The sequence below is a fragment of the Miniopterus schreibersii genome (genome assembly GCF_964146895.1).
Source record: "Miniopterus schreibersii genome assembly, chromosome: 12".
NCBI classification, from domain to species: domain Eukaryota; kingdom Metazoa; phylum Chordata; class Mammalia; order Chiroptera; family Miniopteridae; genus Miniopterus; species Miniopterus schreibersii.
In genome coordinates, this window is record NC_138112.1 from 46613107 (window position 1) to 46630124 (window position 17018).

General features: G+C 34.8%; 1 protein-coding gene across 1 annotated transcript; it reads left to right on the plus strand.

Moving 5' to 3' along the window:
- Positions 1-1815: 1815 nt before the first annotated feature.
- On the plus strand, positions 1816-16028 carry LOC308565405 (small acidic protein). Its single transcript, XM_081154539.1, has 5 exons — positions 1816-2042; positions 7159-7242; positions 9537-9597; positions 11107-11216; positions 14961-16028. Exons 1-5 carry the CDS (start codon positions 1980-1982, stop codon positions 15186-15188), a joined length of 546 nt encoding a protein of 181 aa, XP_081010665.1. The 5' UTR covers positions 1816-1979; the 3' UTR covers positions 15189-16028.
- The last annotated feature ends 990 nt before the right edge of the window (positions 16029-17018 follow it).

The following is a 17018-nucleotide window of genomic DNA, read 5'->3' on the forward strand; positions in this document are numbered from 1 at the left end:
AAACTATTTAGTAACTATTAGCCTTATTGGTTGTCCTTTTTTCAGAATTCTTTTAGCAATTTAAATGACCTATTCAGGCATCTCATTTGTTTACTGGTAATAAAGCTGAGTTCTAAATTATATATATTAATAGTCTGTCAAATGCTTTGGAGAACCTCAGTCCATCCTAGAAAATTCTGTAACTTAACTGTAATTTCATTGTAATTATATTTATAGAACTTTTGTAGAATCATAGTTAGTAGAAAAAATATTTTAATTCTCAGTAAAGAGCAAACAACCACTTCCGAAAAATACTTTTTCTCCTCATGGGTTTACCCTTCTCCACCTTGATTTATGGTTTAAAAACTGACTAAGGTGACCTTGCTTGGTTATAAAAATAGCCCTGAGATTTTTTTTTTTCTCATAAATTCCTAATTAGTATTGTTATCCCTTTGCTTCCAATATAAAGGAGCAGAATTTGGATATATGACTGGACATAGAACTATATTCCACTGGTCACAGTTCTATAAATGGCCAGTAATCATCTGAAATCTAGGAAAGTAATACTATTTCTACACAGGCAGTCAAACTAGAGCAATTGTGGAGTTCAGGGGCTAATAGTGATGCAGTTTCACAGGTTACTTTCAGTACCAAAATGCAACTCTATCTGTAATGTCATCCCACTTACTGATTTTTGCTTAAAAAAAAAAAAAAAAAAACACCAAATTTTTGATCAAGGTCAGAAAGCTTCAGAGTAAGGACAAGGATCCTGACAGAATGTTAGGGTTGAAGGCAGCCAGGTTCAGGCCTGGTTAAAAATTCAGATACCTTGATTCTGCATGAATAAATCTCCAATATCCAAATAAAACCTTTAGATACAGCAGTTTCTGAGGAGATTAGTGGTTGCTGGGGAGAGGAGATAATAGGGAAGGGCTGCTGAATGGCTACTGAATTTCCTTTTGGGGTGATGAAAATGTCTTGGAACTAGATTGAGGTGATGATTTCACAACACTGTGAAGGTACTAAATGCCACTTAATTGTACACTTTAAGACGTTTAATTCTATGTTATGAGAATTTCACCTCAGTAAAAAAAAAAAAAAAAGGAAATGTTTAAAGGGAAAAAAAGATAGATGGCTTGCGGGGGGGGGGTCACGGGGGTGCAGGGTTTTCACTTGAAGGCCCCCCAAAATACAATACCTACACACCAGCAGCGAGGTCAGATAGGGTCACTTCCACTTCACACAAAGCCATGTGGAAAGCTTACAAAATTCCCTTTGGTGGGCCCTAGTTTCAATAACATCCGATAAACTGGTACACCACCATTTTGGCCTCATTTCGGTGAAAAAGAGAAAGCAGCAAAATGTTCATCAGAAACTTCTAGAAAGCTGCCCGAGGGATCACCGAGAAACCTCTGCCACCAATACAGAACACCAGGGTGGAAACGGTAGAAGCCATATTTTTTTCAAAGGTTTTTGTCTTAGGAGCAGGTTACTCCTTAACATTAAATAAGCCTCAAAGACTACACTTAAACCTAGGTGCTTAACCATGACGGATACCTATGTCAACGGTGAGGCATCTCACACTGAAAAGCGAAAACCAGCCTATGCCTCTTTTTGTGCCAACGAAGTTCTGCCACCACGCTCACCGCCATACCCATCCGCGGGAAAGCTCCCTTCACCAGCCGGAGAAGGCGGAGCCTCTGAGGACACTCCTGCCACACAGCGCGGGGTGCGCCGCTGGGCTTCCTGGGAATTGTAGGTTTAGTCACCCGCTTTGTCTTTTGTTTAAGCCGGTATGGAGTCAGCCAGAAAACTACAACTCCCAGAGTGCTCCGGGGTGGCGAGCGGCTGCGGCGTGACGACTGTGGCAGAGAAGGCCCGAGGGGCTCTGCGTTCTGGAGTGGCGCTGCTTGTTCCGGAGGCAGGTTGCAGGCTGCTGGTACCGCGGCTGAGGAGAACAGCGAGTCCGTTTGGCATTGGCAGTCGGGGTCCCCGCAACGATGAGTGCTGCCAGGGAGTCCCATCCGCACGGGGTGAAGCGTTCAGCCTCCCCAGACGACGATGTAAATAACAATGGCGGAAACGGCTGAGGGTTGAGGCCTACTAAAGGTTGGGGTAGACCGGGAAGGGTGGGGTGTAGAAGGAGGAAGAGCCTGAAGTGGCCCAAAAAGGGAGGGAGGGTGGGGGACCCAGAGGAATGGGAAATGTCTCCCTATTGAATTAGAGCCGGAAGGTTTGATGAAGGCCGCACGCTAAGAGCCAGAGGCCTGCGTAGGAAGTGGGATAGAGGAAGGGAATCCCGGACAGTGAAGTGAAAGCGTAGTCAGGAGATCATATTTGCCTCTTCCGAGGCTGATGAAGCCTCTTGATCGGGCCTTTCTGCTCAGGATAGAGACGGCAAGACCCTCCCTGTTTTAGGCTTAAAATGTTCCTGTGACAGTGTCAAGATATTCGTGCAATTTGAGTAAATGTTCCGGCCGGGATTATTTTTGCAGTGAACTGTTAACAGTTAAACTTTACTGTTAAAAGTTAGAACAGTATTGAATGGAAAAATTGTACCAGGGGAGTAATTTGTTATGGCGCAAGGTGGTGAGGTCTAAGACATTGAGACCTAGAAGCTCGTTTTGATGTCAAGTACCTCCCTCTCCCCCCTCCTCCCTCTCCCCCCTCCTCCCTCTCCCCCCTCCTCCCTCTCCCCCCTCCTCCCTCTCCCCCCTCCTCCCTCTCCCCCTCCTCCCTCTCCCCCTCCTCCCTCTCCCCCTCCTCCCTCTCCCCCCTCCTCCTTCTCCCCCTCCTTCCCCCCTTTTCTACCCTGCCAGCATGTCAGTTTAAATAGCAAACCATTCATTCCTTAAAGTAACATATTAAATATTTACTGCTATGCCAGGTGTTGAAAATTCAAAGATGAATAAGTATGTGCTTATCCTAGGCCTTTTTTATATCTGCCCCAATTCCTAGCGCATTGTCAGGAAGACTGCAGTAGCCAATAAACTTAAAACTAGGTCCTTCTTACAACGGGTAAATAAATGCCACGGGAAGGTTGATGGGGAAGTTTGGGGGAGGGGGCATGGCATGGTAGGTCATCTTTAAGGATGGTGAAGATAACGTCTGGTTTCCTTTCCCTTACTGTTTAAAGCACTGTCAACTTCTGAATGTATAGAATTTTTTGTTATCTATAGTGCAGTTCAGTGCCTTTCATAGCATCTTATTTTGTGAACCATAAAAGGCTCACTGAATACTACTAGTGCATCTTTCGTAGCAAACGACTTAATGGTTAAGACCCATCACTCTGGATGGGTGGAAGGGTTAGGTCCAGAATAATAAGGCTCTTTTAGCTTTGCGGAAAAATTAGTAATCAGTAAAGATTTGAGGATGAATAGTTATAGTGAGATTTATTCATGCCCTCTGTTCCTCCCTACAACTGGCTTTTAGATCTTTTCTTGTTGATACGGTAATCCAGTACATGACATGAATTTATCTAGGCTTGTGAGTAACCTGGGTGCCATTTTAAAAGCTATTACATTGTTTTCCTCCTGGTATTTAACTGTGAGTTGATTGCTAGACTGTTAGTCACCTGCTTTACTAGACACAGAGACATACACTTTTAGCTTGACAGAAAAGTCTTGGTGATACTAAGTAATTTAACACAAAGTTAAAGGGATTAAGTAATTAAGTCTCTGCAGCTTCTGATGAGATCAGTTGAAACTAGGTGACCTTTAAGTCCTTTTCCAGTTCTATAAGCATTCTTTTTGAAGGTGATCATTAGAGTTGCAAATCACACACTCCCTAAAATTGATTATATTGCTAATTTTATATTATAGTTCAATACAGTAACCTATCCCTTAATAATAATTTTTTTCAGTCAGTTTCTTTCATATGAATTTTATTTTTGCTGGTATTTGGGAGTTATCTTTTTAAAATATTTTAATATATGGAAAACATTTAAAATGTTTTTAAATAGACATCTAAATTGTAGAAAATTACTAATTGTAAGATGTAGTTGGTCAACAGTGTAATGAACATACATTGCCTGTAAAAGATAATTGAAGTTTTCTTTGCCCACTGACCTCATACGTTAAATGGGGATTGCAAAACATTTAAAAAGATACTAAAAGTAGATGTTAAATCACGGAATCCAACTCTAGGAAAATGCAGACAATGTTAGAAGTGAATTCCAATATAGTTATTATGGTATTATTGGAGGTAAATTGATTGCAGTTCTATAGTATATAGACAGCTTAAAAATGGTTTCATTGGCTTAATTAGAGTGGAGAAATGAAAGCTATCTTTTAGGGAGTGGGGGGTGGGGAGGTTAATTTTAGTCACCAGTGGAGAACCTCTGAGAATGTGTCAGGGCATCCATGTGCTATTCAGAATGTAGCACTTGGGCAAGGTACTTGCTGTTGTATGCTAAGGTCTTTGAAAGGAAGAACTAGAGGACTTCATGATTGAAAAAAATTAGGATTATAAATTGTAAATGATAAGGTTATTTATGTAAAGACATTGAATACACTTGCTCTTTGAATAGAGTTTGGGAAAGTTTTGGTTTTTAGACAGTTGTTTTTAACCTAATTTTATATATTTTTATAACTAGTTCATAAACTACTTACACATATTCTATCTCATTTGATCATGTACAGTATGATGTAGAAAGAGCAGAGGACTTAAGGCCAGAGGATGGAAGCAAGTCCCTTACCCTCTTTGCCTCATTGCCCTTATTTATTAAATGGACTCTTGAGAGATTGTAAGTGAAAGCAGTTTGTAAGTTGTAAAACATTAGGCAGTTTTTAGGTGTTGTTATTAAGACAGTCTTTTAAAGAAGCCTCTCTGTGTCGATAAGGAATGAAAAGAAGTTAAATGCCAGGTCTAGGTTCCCAGAGAGCAAGTTAATTTAGTGGGAGTCAAAACTTAAGTTTCACTAGTACTTTATACTTTTTTTTTTTTTTTTTTTTAACTCTGTTGAACCAGAAATAGCTAAGAACTAACTGGTCTGTGAAAAGATGAGCTGTCAGATGGAAAGAAGCAGAAATTTGGAACTTCGGTAGCCAAAGTCATGAGAGCATGTAAGCCCCCTACCAAAAGGAATTTAGAAGAGCCATGACTGTCCATATAGTACAGATAGTTTTAATTCTCATATGCCCAGAAGAAATGGCCATTGTTTCTTTTTTATTCTATTAGTCTTTTTTACAAATAATTTTCAGAAGTAAGAATAAAGGGATAGTGAAAATCACCTTCATGAGAAATTCTAATAAGAATTTCACCATAACAAACCAAATTTGTATTCTACTTTTTCATGATATACATACTCAAAATTATTAGCATCCTCTGACTACAGCTGCTTATCAGTTGTCATGTGTGAAACTGGAACATACAATTTCAGATTCCAAACCTATATCTAATAGATTTTAGCTTTATTATGAACTTATTCTAGTTCTTACATTTGCATCATCAAAATATACTACTTAAATTTATTTAAAACGTTTGATTGCTTATACTTTTGTGTTGAAAAGGGGGTTGTCATCTTTGCTCCATAATTGTGAAACATTTTCATTTTTAGATTATAGACTCAATTAGAATGATCAATGAATGTTTTCATTTCTACGTTCCTTCTAGTCACCTTTGTATACACACCTGCCTTCATCATTTGTCCACTTAAAAACCATATCAAGTAAGTTTTGGTGTACAGATATCATAAAAGATGAAATGAAGCAGTCACAGATCTTTTTAGAAAAACAGGATGGTCCAGGCTATTGTAGCAGAATATTGCAGGATGAAGTCCTTCCTGTTGAGTGACTCTCTGGATGAGAGTATTACATTTCTTTTTTTTTCTTTGTCTATCGTTGGTTTCTGGGTTGGAGAAAAGTTATCTAGTATTTCATCATCCAAAGACTAGTAGTCATAAGATTTTTGCATATACAGTTAATATTGCCATCACCTGTCATTTTGCATTCAACTACTTATTTGTGTAATAATTGTGAAATACCTTGTCAGTTTTCAATTTTTTACCTACTTGCAGTTATGGGTAGAAATGAAAAAATTCTGAATTATCAACTGTATCCAAAGAAAGCCAAAAGTGATCAACAGAGGGGTGATGTTTTCTTGAAAGATGATGCAATACTTTGAACAACATATGAGAAAACTCTTCTACCATTTTCTCTTTTATTATTTTAGTCATTTTTAGCATAGTTGGGAATAATTGATGAATTAAAATGAAGTAATTATTACATTTGTTTCAAGATATAGGGAAAACTAGCATTGGTATTCTATAATATTTCTTAGATTTATCAAAGAGTTCAATATTTGATATTGATTTGGCCCATTTGATAATTATAAGATAGAATGCGTTACTCTGTTCTTTTAAAAAATAAGTAAATTTTCTCTTTGTTCTTTGGAAGACCTTTAAGAAAGAATGAAAGTCATAACATATCAATCCTTACAAAAACTAGAACTGCTCAAAAAGAAATTGAAAAATTAAAATTAGTCCAGTAGATTCTGGTGTTAAACTGCCCTTTAGAATATCACTAAAGCCAAATAGTTCAACTAACAACTTTGGCAGCCTTCTGGGTTCAAAGTACTAGGTCTCTAGAGTTTAATAAGGCTCTGGCACAGTAGGTCTTAACATGCAGTTGCCCACATGAACAGCATCAGCATCACTTAGGAATTTGTTAGAAATGAAATCCATGACACCCACCTCAGACCTACTGAATCTGCAACTCTTGGGGTGTTCTCACAAGCCCTCCAGATGATTCTGATAGAAACAAACTTGAGAACTAAACTCTCTGGCTGCAGAAGAACTGAAAGCTTCTGCCTTGAGGTAACAAAAGGAAAACAGATGCTCCTCCTATGTGGTTACATCCCAATAAAGCCCATCATAAGTTGAAAATACCGTTAAGTCAAAAATGCAAACCTAACTTACCAAACATCAAAGCTTTGTCTGGCTAATTTCTACTGAATGGGTATCACTTTGACACCATCATAAAGTTAAAAAATCTTAAGTTGAACCATCATAAGTTGGGGACTGGCTGTATATTTATGATACATGTGCTTAATTTCTTAAGTAAGAATGAGCCCTGTTTACAGTTAAAACTGACAGGGAAAAACAAGATTTACTGGTAGGCTTTAAATCTTTTAATATTTATTATTATGCAAAAAAAATTAATAGGCAAATTTCTTTTCCAGCTTGGATCTAGCAATTGGGAGGCAGCAGACTTAGGTAATGAAGAAAGAAAACAAAAGTTCTTGAGACTTATGGGCGCAGGAAAGGTAAGCATCAGATAGTATGCATTTTTATCTTTCCTGTGAAAATAATGTCGTTTTTTGTGTATGTTAAGTGAGAAGAACTAAATATACTTGGATCCCATTTCCCTGTTCTGCATGATTATTTTAGGCTTTGGAGAATATAGCTGACCAAACCGAGCGCTTAAAATTTTTACTATTTCTTAGGATTCTTATTGCCTCTGGGCAGTAGGTTTAGAGATTATATAGAAAAAAAAATTTGGTTTGAAGAGACTCCTATGAAAGAAAGATGTTGTTAAAGTTTGTGATTTGCCATTTGTTAGACTGGTGATTTAATACAAGGTATTCTGGATAGACCAATTGGTAGGTCATATAGCTCCTTCCAGCCCTTGAAGCAGTAACCAAGGGAATAACCTTTACCCCTGATTTTTAAAATATTTGATATGTTTTTGTGAAATCCCTTTGTTTTGATTAACATAATAGAAGATGCAAAATGTAGGTGCCAGGAAAGCATCACCAATTGGAATAAACTCTTGTTCCTAGCAATTCATTTTTATATGCAAATACAGTGATCTCTAGATATTTAATTTTTTGTCAGCAAGTAAATTTATTTTTGTAACATTGTGCCAATAGCCTTCCTATAAATGTAATGTGAAAGAAATAGGAAGACTTTTCCCTCTTTTAAGATCCTTAAAATGAGATTCCGCTTTTTCTTTTTGTTATTACTATGGAAATATATTTCCGCATTTTAGTTTTACCAACAATTACTGACTGCTATATGCCAGGTACTGTACTAGGTTCTGGGGGAGGGGGATCATGTAGAGCAATAACACATGTTTGGAGCTATGGTGTAATGGAGGAAACTTAGATAATAACAATATAGAATTAGAATTTCTGTGAAAGAGCTATACACATAATGCTGTGGAATCACAGACAGGGGTAGCTAACCTTGGCTTAGCTGTATAAGAAACCTTTCCAGAAATAGAATTGATCTGAATATGGAAGAATGAGGAGTTAGCCAGACTACAGCAGTGGTGAGGGTAGGGAGAGACCATACAAAACAGGAAGACCTATACAAAGGAACCATTTGTGTAGCTTATTAATCCAGGTTTTCCATAATTTGTAATTTGTGATAGAAAGTAGTTTGAAGTTTGCCTAGGTTCATGCAAATAAAAGATTTACTAAGTATATATAAAGTAGGTAATCATTTAGGGGTCATGCTCAACCTAGTAGAATGAAAGCTCCTCAAATACTTAAGAAGAACACCCTAACAAAATGTATGAAATTTAGCTACCAGTAGTCAATTATATTGATAAAAGTGGGAGGGAACAGATTGAACAATTAAAAAACAAATTTGGCTACCAGTAAATGGACTGTTTAGCATACATTAAATTCTTTGCTAGCAAGGCAAAGATTGTAGCTTAGATCTTTTATGTAGGCTGGTTAGATTTGTTCTGGTTTGTGACCACAAAGTATATACCTAATCCTAGCCAGCTACCATGAGTATTTCATTGGTCACAGAGAGAACTAGCTGAGAAAGTATGAATAGACCAGTGCCGTTATACATTCAGATCTTCTTGATGTATTTTCTGCAATCTAAAGAAATAGCATATTGAATTATTGATTTGCTTATGTGTTAATGGCATGTAAGGCAATAAGCATTAATGCTTGAAGCTTTCAGTAGTATCTTTGGTTATGGAGAATGTGTCTGTCATCCTTTCACAATAGAAAGATTTGTTATTTACTGTACCTTCACAGATGATTAAGATTGCTTTGCAAAGTCACTCTATATCTTAGTGATCAATTTATTTCTTTACCTTGTGAAACTGAATATGAACCATAAAGAATGGATTGCAACTGATAAATTACGAATGATTATGTAGCCAGATCAGTTGGTAACTTTGAATCAGATTTATTTTTTTATTTTATAGAACTAGATTGTTTTAAATTGCTGTTTTTGACAGTTTGAGATTGGGTGTTCATTGCAGCCACATACTAATGAGCTAGCTATTTGAGTGTGATGTGTCAATAGTAATAATGATTTTCATTTTTTATATTTTTAAAGATCTTTCACTTTGTTCATTATCAGTCTATTTCATTTTTAGTTAGCTAAATAGTCTCAGTTGCAATCTCCATAAGATACACCTGAGGCACCAGAAAGAGAAGATGGGAAAATTAAAGCAATTCATTTAATCGGCCTTTAATCTTTTTTCTACATTGTATTCCAGAAGCCTGGAATAGTGTTGGGCATTTAGTAGGCGCTCAATAATTATGTTAGATTAGTGGTCTCAGATTCTAATACATTTTCTGCCTCCTTACAGAAAGAACATACTGGTCGTCTAGTTATAGGAGATCACAAATCAACATCTCACTTCCGAACAGGTAAGAAACTTAAAACATAATTAAAGTGAAGGAGCTAAATTTGGAATATGGAATATTTGTACATATTTCGGTATATTCTAACTTCTAGGTATAATTGTGTTTATAATTTAAAACATTAGAACTGGAAATGTATGTAGTATATGTAAACATGTTACATATATTTTGTAACAATTAGTATATACTTTGATTTTTAAAAGATTTAAGAGTATACATCAATATGGTGTTCTAACCAAAAAACTGACCCTTTTTGTCTTCATTTTTACGGATTCACAACATATACTTTAATTATAATAAGGTTTTATGCCTCATCTTGCCAACTGTAGTATGTAGTGAATTGATATATTTTTTACTTTATAAGTTATTTAGCATATAATGTTCTAATTGGCATATTATACTGGTTTATAGTTTATTCACTAGTTTGCTCTGAAATCTTTGAAGGACTAAGTCATTGCAAAACCTGAAGAAATTAACAAAAAAAATTGTGGGGGAAAAACTTTTAAATAAAAACTGAAAATGGATTTGGATTTGAATTAACATTATATTGGCCTAGAATATGTAGCACATTTTAGAAGTTAATAGTTATTTTATATTTTTGGTATTAAATAATTTCATATTGATTTGCATTGCTACAAAATACTAAGAGTCCCCAAGCTTTGCAGAATGGAAATATATTCAACTGCTTTTTAAAACTGGGAGCTTTATGAATAACAATAATGAAAAGCACCAACATTTGTGATAAAATGTGAAATTCCTCTTATATTTACAAATTAAAATGTCATGCACAGAAAGCTTTAATTGTATTGGTGACCTCTAATTCTTGCATATTAAGTTCACAGGTAGTTGTTTAGTTTTCTGCTTAATAACTACATACAACAGTATATATGTAAAAATATATGTCAAATGTTGCATGATAAAATAAAAACGTTTATGTCACTTCAATAAACTGATATGTAAGGAAAGGCATAAAGGAGAGGCATTACAAAGGTCATTTTATTTAACCATTCTCTAACAAGATTGCATGTCTTTTCATTATTTCTGTTCCAATACAGAAGGTTTTGTTTGAAGGTTTTATGTAACTAGAAGAAAACATGCACTTTCAGGCAAACAGTTATTAGACTATAAATAAGCTAAAACATATAATAGCTAGAGTTCTTAGTAATATTTGCAGTATCTGAACTTCTGGCACTTCTTTCAAAGACTCTTGTGTCTAGTGTGGGGAAATATAAGCTCTTTATAATTGGGGAAATATAAGCTCTTTATCTTCAGTAAATGCTTTTTTAGTTCAAAGGGTTAGCTATTAAAGAAGTAATCATAAATATATATTCCAATTATTTTATGTTCATCGTGTCCTATGGTATACAAACCCATCCACAAAATTAACTGTAAAGTAAGTCAGAGTTCAAGAAATCAGCCCTGATTATAATAGCATCTGTTTTATGGGTTTTTTTGTGTAATCAAATATTTTTATTAATTTGACTGAAACATAACCAAAGTACCCTGGACATGCAGGGGAAGAAGACAAGAAAATTAATGAAGAACTGGAGTCTCAATACCAGCAAAGTATGGACAGTAAATTGTCAGGAAGATATCGAAGACATTGTGGACTTGGCTTCAGTGAGGTAGTAATTAATGTATTTTCATTAAATGGGAAGATAATTTTCAATTTGATATAGTTTTTATAGTTAGTTAAAATATTTTTATATGCCCAACTAGGTCTTTGTAGATAATGAGATATTTTTGTGAGATTTATAAATATTCTGATACAAGTTTTTGTAAATTCTGCTTAGATAATCACTAGGGCACCTTTTTTTCACTTATAGTTGACGTAAAATGTTATATTAGTTTCAGGTATACAATATAGTGATTAGACAGTTATATGCCTTACAAAATGATCACATTAAGTGTAGTGCCCATCTGGTACCATACATAATAATTACAGTGTTATTGACTATATTCCCTATGCTCTACTGTACATACTCGAGACTATTTTTATAACTGGCAATTTTTATTTCTTAATCCCTTTCACGTTTTGTACTCATCCTCCCTACCCCCTCCTATCTGGGAGCTATCAGTTTGTTCTCTGTATCTGTGAGTTCTGTTTCTTTTATTTGTTCATTTGTTTTGTTTTTTAGATTCCACATATAAGTGAAATCATATGGTATTTCTCTTTCTCTGTCTGGCTTATTTCACTTAGCATAATACCATCTAGGTCCTTCCATTTTGTGGCAAATGGCAAGGTTTCATTCTTTTTTATGGCTGAATAATATTCCATTGTGTATATGAACCACATTCTTTTTTATCCATTTGTCTGTTGGTTTACACATAGGTTGCTTACATATCTTGGCTACTGTAAATAATGCTGCAGGGAAAATAGGGGTTGGGTACATATATATCTTTTCAAGTTAGTGTTTCGGATTTCTTCAGATAAATACCCAGAAGTGGAATTGCTAGATAATTTGGTAGTTCTATTTTTAATTTTTTGAGGAACCTCCATACTGTTTTCCATAGAGGCTGCACGAGTTTTCCACCCATCGACAGTGTATAAGGGTGCCCTTTCTTCTACATCCTTACCAACACTTGTTTGTTGATTTATTGATGATAACCATTCTAACAGGTGTGAGGTGATAATCTCATTGTTATTTTAATTTGCATTTCCTTGATGATAAGCGATGCAGAGCATCTTTTGATGTCTTTTGGCCTTCTATGTGTCTTCTTTGGACATCTCTCTATTCAGGTACTCTGCCCATTTTTTAATCAGATGTTATTTTTGGTGTTAAGTTGTATGAATTCCTTATATTTTTGCATATTAACCACCTTATTGGGTATGTCATTGGCTAATATCTTCTTGCATTTAGGAGGTTCTTTTGTTGATGGTTTTCTTGCCCCTGCAAAAACTTTTTAGTTTGATGTAATCCCATTTGTTTTCTTTAGTTTCTCTTGCCTGAGGAGACATATCCAAAATCATATTGCTAAGAGCAGTATCTAAAAGATTTCTGCCTATGTTTTCCTTTATAGTTTCAGGTTTTACATTTAAATCTTTAATCCATTCTGAGTTTGTTTTTGTATATGGTGTAAGAAAGTGGTCTAATGTATCTGTTCAGTTTTTCCTACACCATTTATTGAAGAGACTATCTTTAACCCATAGTATATTTTCACCTCCTTTGTCATAGATTAATTGACCATACAGGTATGGGTTTATTTCTGGGATCTCTATTCTGTTTCATGATGTGTCTGTTTTTATGCCAGTGCCATGCTGTTATGATTACAATAGCTAGGTAGAGTGATACCTCCAACTTCGCATTTTCTCAATATGCTTTCTCTATGCAGGGTTGTTTGTGGTTCCATATAATCTTAGGATTATTTGTTCTAATTCTGTGAAAAATACTGTTGGTGTTTTGTTAGGGAATTCAAAGAATCTGTAGATTGCTTTGGGTAATGAGCACATTTTAATTATTAAATTCTTCCAGTCCACAAGTACAGGATAGCCTTCCATTTATGTGTGTCTTCAGTTTCTTTCAGCAATGTCTTACAGTTTTCTGAGCACACAGATCTTCTACATCCTTGATTAAATTTCTAGGTATTTTATTCTGTCCAATGCAGTTGTAAAGGGGATTGTTTTCTTAGTTTTTTTCCTAATAGTTCATTGGTATATAAAAATACAACTAATTTCTGAATATTAATTTTGTATCTTGCTACTTTGCTGAATTCATTTATTAGTTCTAATAGTTTTTTGGTGGAGTCCTTAGGGTTCTCTATATATAGTTTGTCAGTAAAATAATGAGTTTTACTTCTTCCTTTCCAATTTCGATGGAAATTTTATCTTTTTCTTGTCTGATTGCTGTGGCCAGGGTTTCCAGTACTATGTCAAATAAAACTGATGCTAGTGGACATCCTTGTCTTCCTCCTGTTCTTAAAGGAAAAGCTTTCACTTTTCAACATTGAGTATGTTAGCTGTGGGTGTGTCATTTATGGTCTCTATTATTGAGTTACCTCTCCCCATGTTGCTGAGAGTTTTTATCATAAATGGATGTTGGATTTTTGTCAGATGCTTTTTCTGCATCTATTGATAAGGTCATATAATTTTTATCTTTCATTTTGTTTACCTGGTTTATCATGTTAATTGATTTGTGGACACTGAACCAACATTGCATCCTTGGAGTAAATCCCACTTGATAGTGGTGTATGATCTTTGGAATGTATTGCTGAATTCAGTTTACTGATATTTTGTTGAAGGTTTTTGCATTACAGTAAGTTTGGGAGCTTTCCTTCCTCTTCAGTTCTTTTGGAAGTTTGAGAAGAATAGATATTTTTCTTTGTCTGGTAGAATTCACCTCTGGTAGCCAGGATTTTTGTTTGTTGGGAATTTTTTGATTACTGATTCCATTCTGTTACTAGTAATTGGTCTGTTACCAATTTTGTTTGTCTTTATGTGTGTCTTTTGATCTGAAGTGGGACTCTTGTAGGCAGCATATGAATGGGTCATGTTTTTTTATCCATTCAGCCACCTTATGTTTTTTGATTGGAGCATTTAGTCCATTTAAATTTAAAGTATGTAGTTATTGTCATTTTATTAATTGTTTTGTTGGTTTTTATAGTTCTCTGTTCCTTTCTTATTCTCTTGCTCTCTTCTCTCATATGTTGATGACTTTATATAGTGTTATGTTTGGATTCCTTTCTCTTTATTTCTTGTATATCTCTTACAGAGTTTTGGTGACCATGTATTTCATATATACCAAGCTGTGTTTATAGTAGTCTTATTTTAAGTTGACAGTTGCTTAAGTTTGAACACATCACTACATTTTTTACTCACCTTCTCCCCACATTTGTTTTTGTCATTATTTTTTTTTACCCTGTGTGTGTTTGTCTCCACTATGACATCTTAAATACGCATGAATAACATTCAAGTTAGATAAAATATATCATGTCAGTACTGGTTTGGGAGAATTCTCTCAGTTGTTTCCCAAGTCATCTTTTTTCATATTATAACTACTGGTTTATTACTCCAAAGTAATGTAATATGCAAAACATTGATACTGTGATATCCAAAACACTGTTTTCCACATTTCCATGAATCAGAAGTTAACTTGCCTTATTTACTTAAATAAAGTTGTCTCACGCTTTCGAACAAAGTAGAGGGTGGGACACATAGGTGAGTGGTCTTCAAAACCTTTTCTTAAAATAAAATCCTACTCAAGTCCCAGTATGTAAAACACATGGAGATACCCAAGTCCTCAGTTCTTCCTTTGGCAGCCTGTGATCATAGTACAGTCTTAAAACTGTTAATGTAATGGCTAGGAAATGGTTTTTTCCAGCTTTTGTACTTGATTATATTTCTTTAAGAGCCTGTTGATTGGTGTTTTTAGGTAGAAGATCATGATGGAGAAGGTGATGTGGCTGGAGATGATGATGATGATGATTCACCTGATCCCGAAAGTCCAGATGATTCTGAAAGTGATTCAGAGTCAGAGAAAGAAGAATCTGCTGAAGAACTCCAGGCTACTGAGCACCCTGATGAAGTGGAGGATCCCAAAAACAAAAAAGATGCAAAAAGCAACTATAAAATGATGTTTGTTAAATCCAGTGGTTCATAACTCCCAAACACTTAGTCTTTGTATTAAAAGTAAGCCTTATTGTTATAATGCACAGTGGAGGACTGCTTATAGAGCACAGACCTTTGTATTATAATTTTTAAAAAGGCCCTTTTAAGTAATTACAAAGTGTTTGCTTTCAGATGCCATGGGTTATACTTTTATGGGCATGACTAAAATCAATTTTGTAAAGAGTAAGAGTTGTATAAAATAAGAAATAAATACAATACTCAATTTCCTTTGATATTAGCATCATCAAACCTCTAATCTCACCGTTTTACCCCTTCAAATAGTTACGAGGGAGACATTATCTTTTGTTTATGGTAGCTTTTTTGTGTGTTCATATTTTTCTCTTATAAAAAGTTTATCTGTACTGTGATGTGTTCATGAAAAAAATTATTTTATTATACTTCATTATAGTAGAACTATTCATCATGGATATTTCTGCTGCCAGTAATAAGCTAAATTAATGTTGGCAAACGGTTAGGTACTTAGTATACTCTTACTGATTCAGCTCTATTCTTTCGGACCAAAGCAACATGAGAGCAAATACTTTTCACACCTGTTAGGATAGAGTTACAATTGTCATACGTTTGGAATGCTATGACCCCAAGCAGTCTTTATATAAGTTGAATTTCATTGAATGTTAAAATTTTTAATAATTTTTGGCAAAGTTATACAGAAGAAATTATTTCTCTGATTATTTGGTCCTATCTAGGAATATGTAAAAGGGTTTTTTTGTTTGTTTTTTTGGAGGATTTTGTTGTTGTTTTTTTAGGTAATATGTGACCAAAATTAATTTTCTTTCCTAAGGCCTAAATAAAGAGAAAGCAGTTTCCCATATTTGGTTGTGATACCTTTAACCTCATTATCTAAAATTGAGGAACAGGCTTATTGAACAAGCAGCTGAAACAAGTTCTCTTCATTTTATCCCAATGCTTTTATTTTGATTATCTAATTCCTAAAATGTAGTATTGCTTTCTGATTGAATTGCTAGTTTTGTTAGAGTAAGATTACAGTCATCTACTACTCTTACGTGGTTGATTTGTACATCAGATTTACACAAACTGCATTATGGGCTAGTCAATGAACTTTGAGTAATTGGCCCCAAAATATTAATGTTTCTTAGTAACCTGTTCAGAGGCTTGAATCAAACCTGTTTACTGAACTATTATACACCTAGATAATTATTTGATGTGTTGGGTTTTTTAAATTATTTCTATGTCCTTTTGAAAGAAGAGTGTAGCAACTAGAACAGATAATTTCTAGTTTATACATCCTGAAATATTTTTCATATTAGACTCCAATGTTTATCTTTTTTCCCCTCTTAATTCCCACGTTGTTTTGTAATAGGTGCTACCCAATATACAGGGTAGGGCAAAAGTAGGTCTACAGTTCATATAGAAAATAACACAATAAATAATAATATAAGAATAAACTCTTTTGCATACTTACAACTATAAACCTACTTTTGCCCCACCCTATAGTTAAATACTAAGTAAGTGGGTAGTAGAAAAGATGTGTGACATTTAACAAAATTTGGTTTAAACTAATTGGGCTTTATTTAACTAATTTCACTTTGGCCACTGATTTTCAAATATCCGGTCTGTAGTGTTGCATATTACGACTGATACATGTTTAAGAGTGGAAGAGGGAGAGGCAAGTATTATGTTTTTTAAAGTATTTTCATTGATTTGTTGTTCAGAAGCTGAGTTGTTTACAAGTCCTAGTTCTTATATGTAAATAGAAAAGCCTTCTAAAATAACTGCACTGGAAGACCATTTTTCTTCATCTCCAAGTAGAGAAATTCTCATTTCAATTGAGTCATATGTT

Excerpts from the sequence above, each read along its gene's own strand:
- LOC308565405 (XM_081154539.1), top strand. The coding sequence starts at position 1,980 with ATGAGTGCTGCCAGGGAGTCCCATCCGCACGGGGTGAAGCGTTCAGCC. Across the intron at positions 9,598-11,106 it reads AACATCTCACTTCCGAACAG|GGGAAGAAGACAAGAAAATT; the intron begins GTAAGAAACTTA and ends CTGGACATGCAG. Across the intron at positions 11,217-14,960 it reads GTGGACTTGGCTTCAGTGAG|GTAGAAGATCATGATGGAGA; the intron begins GTAGTAATTAAT and ends TGGTGTTTTTAG.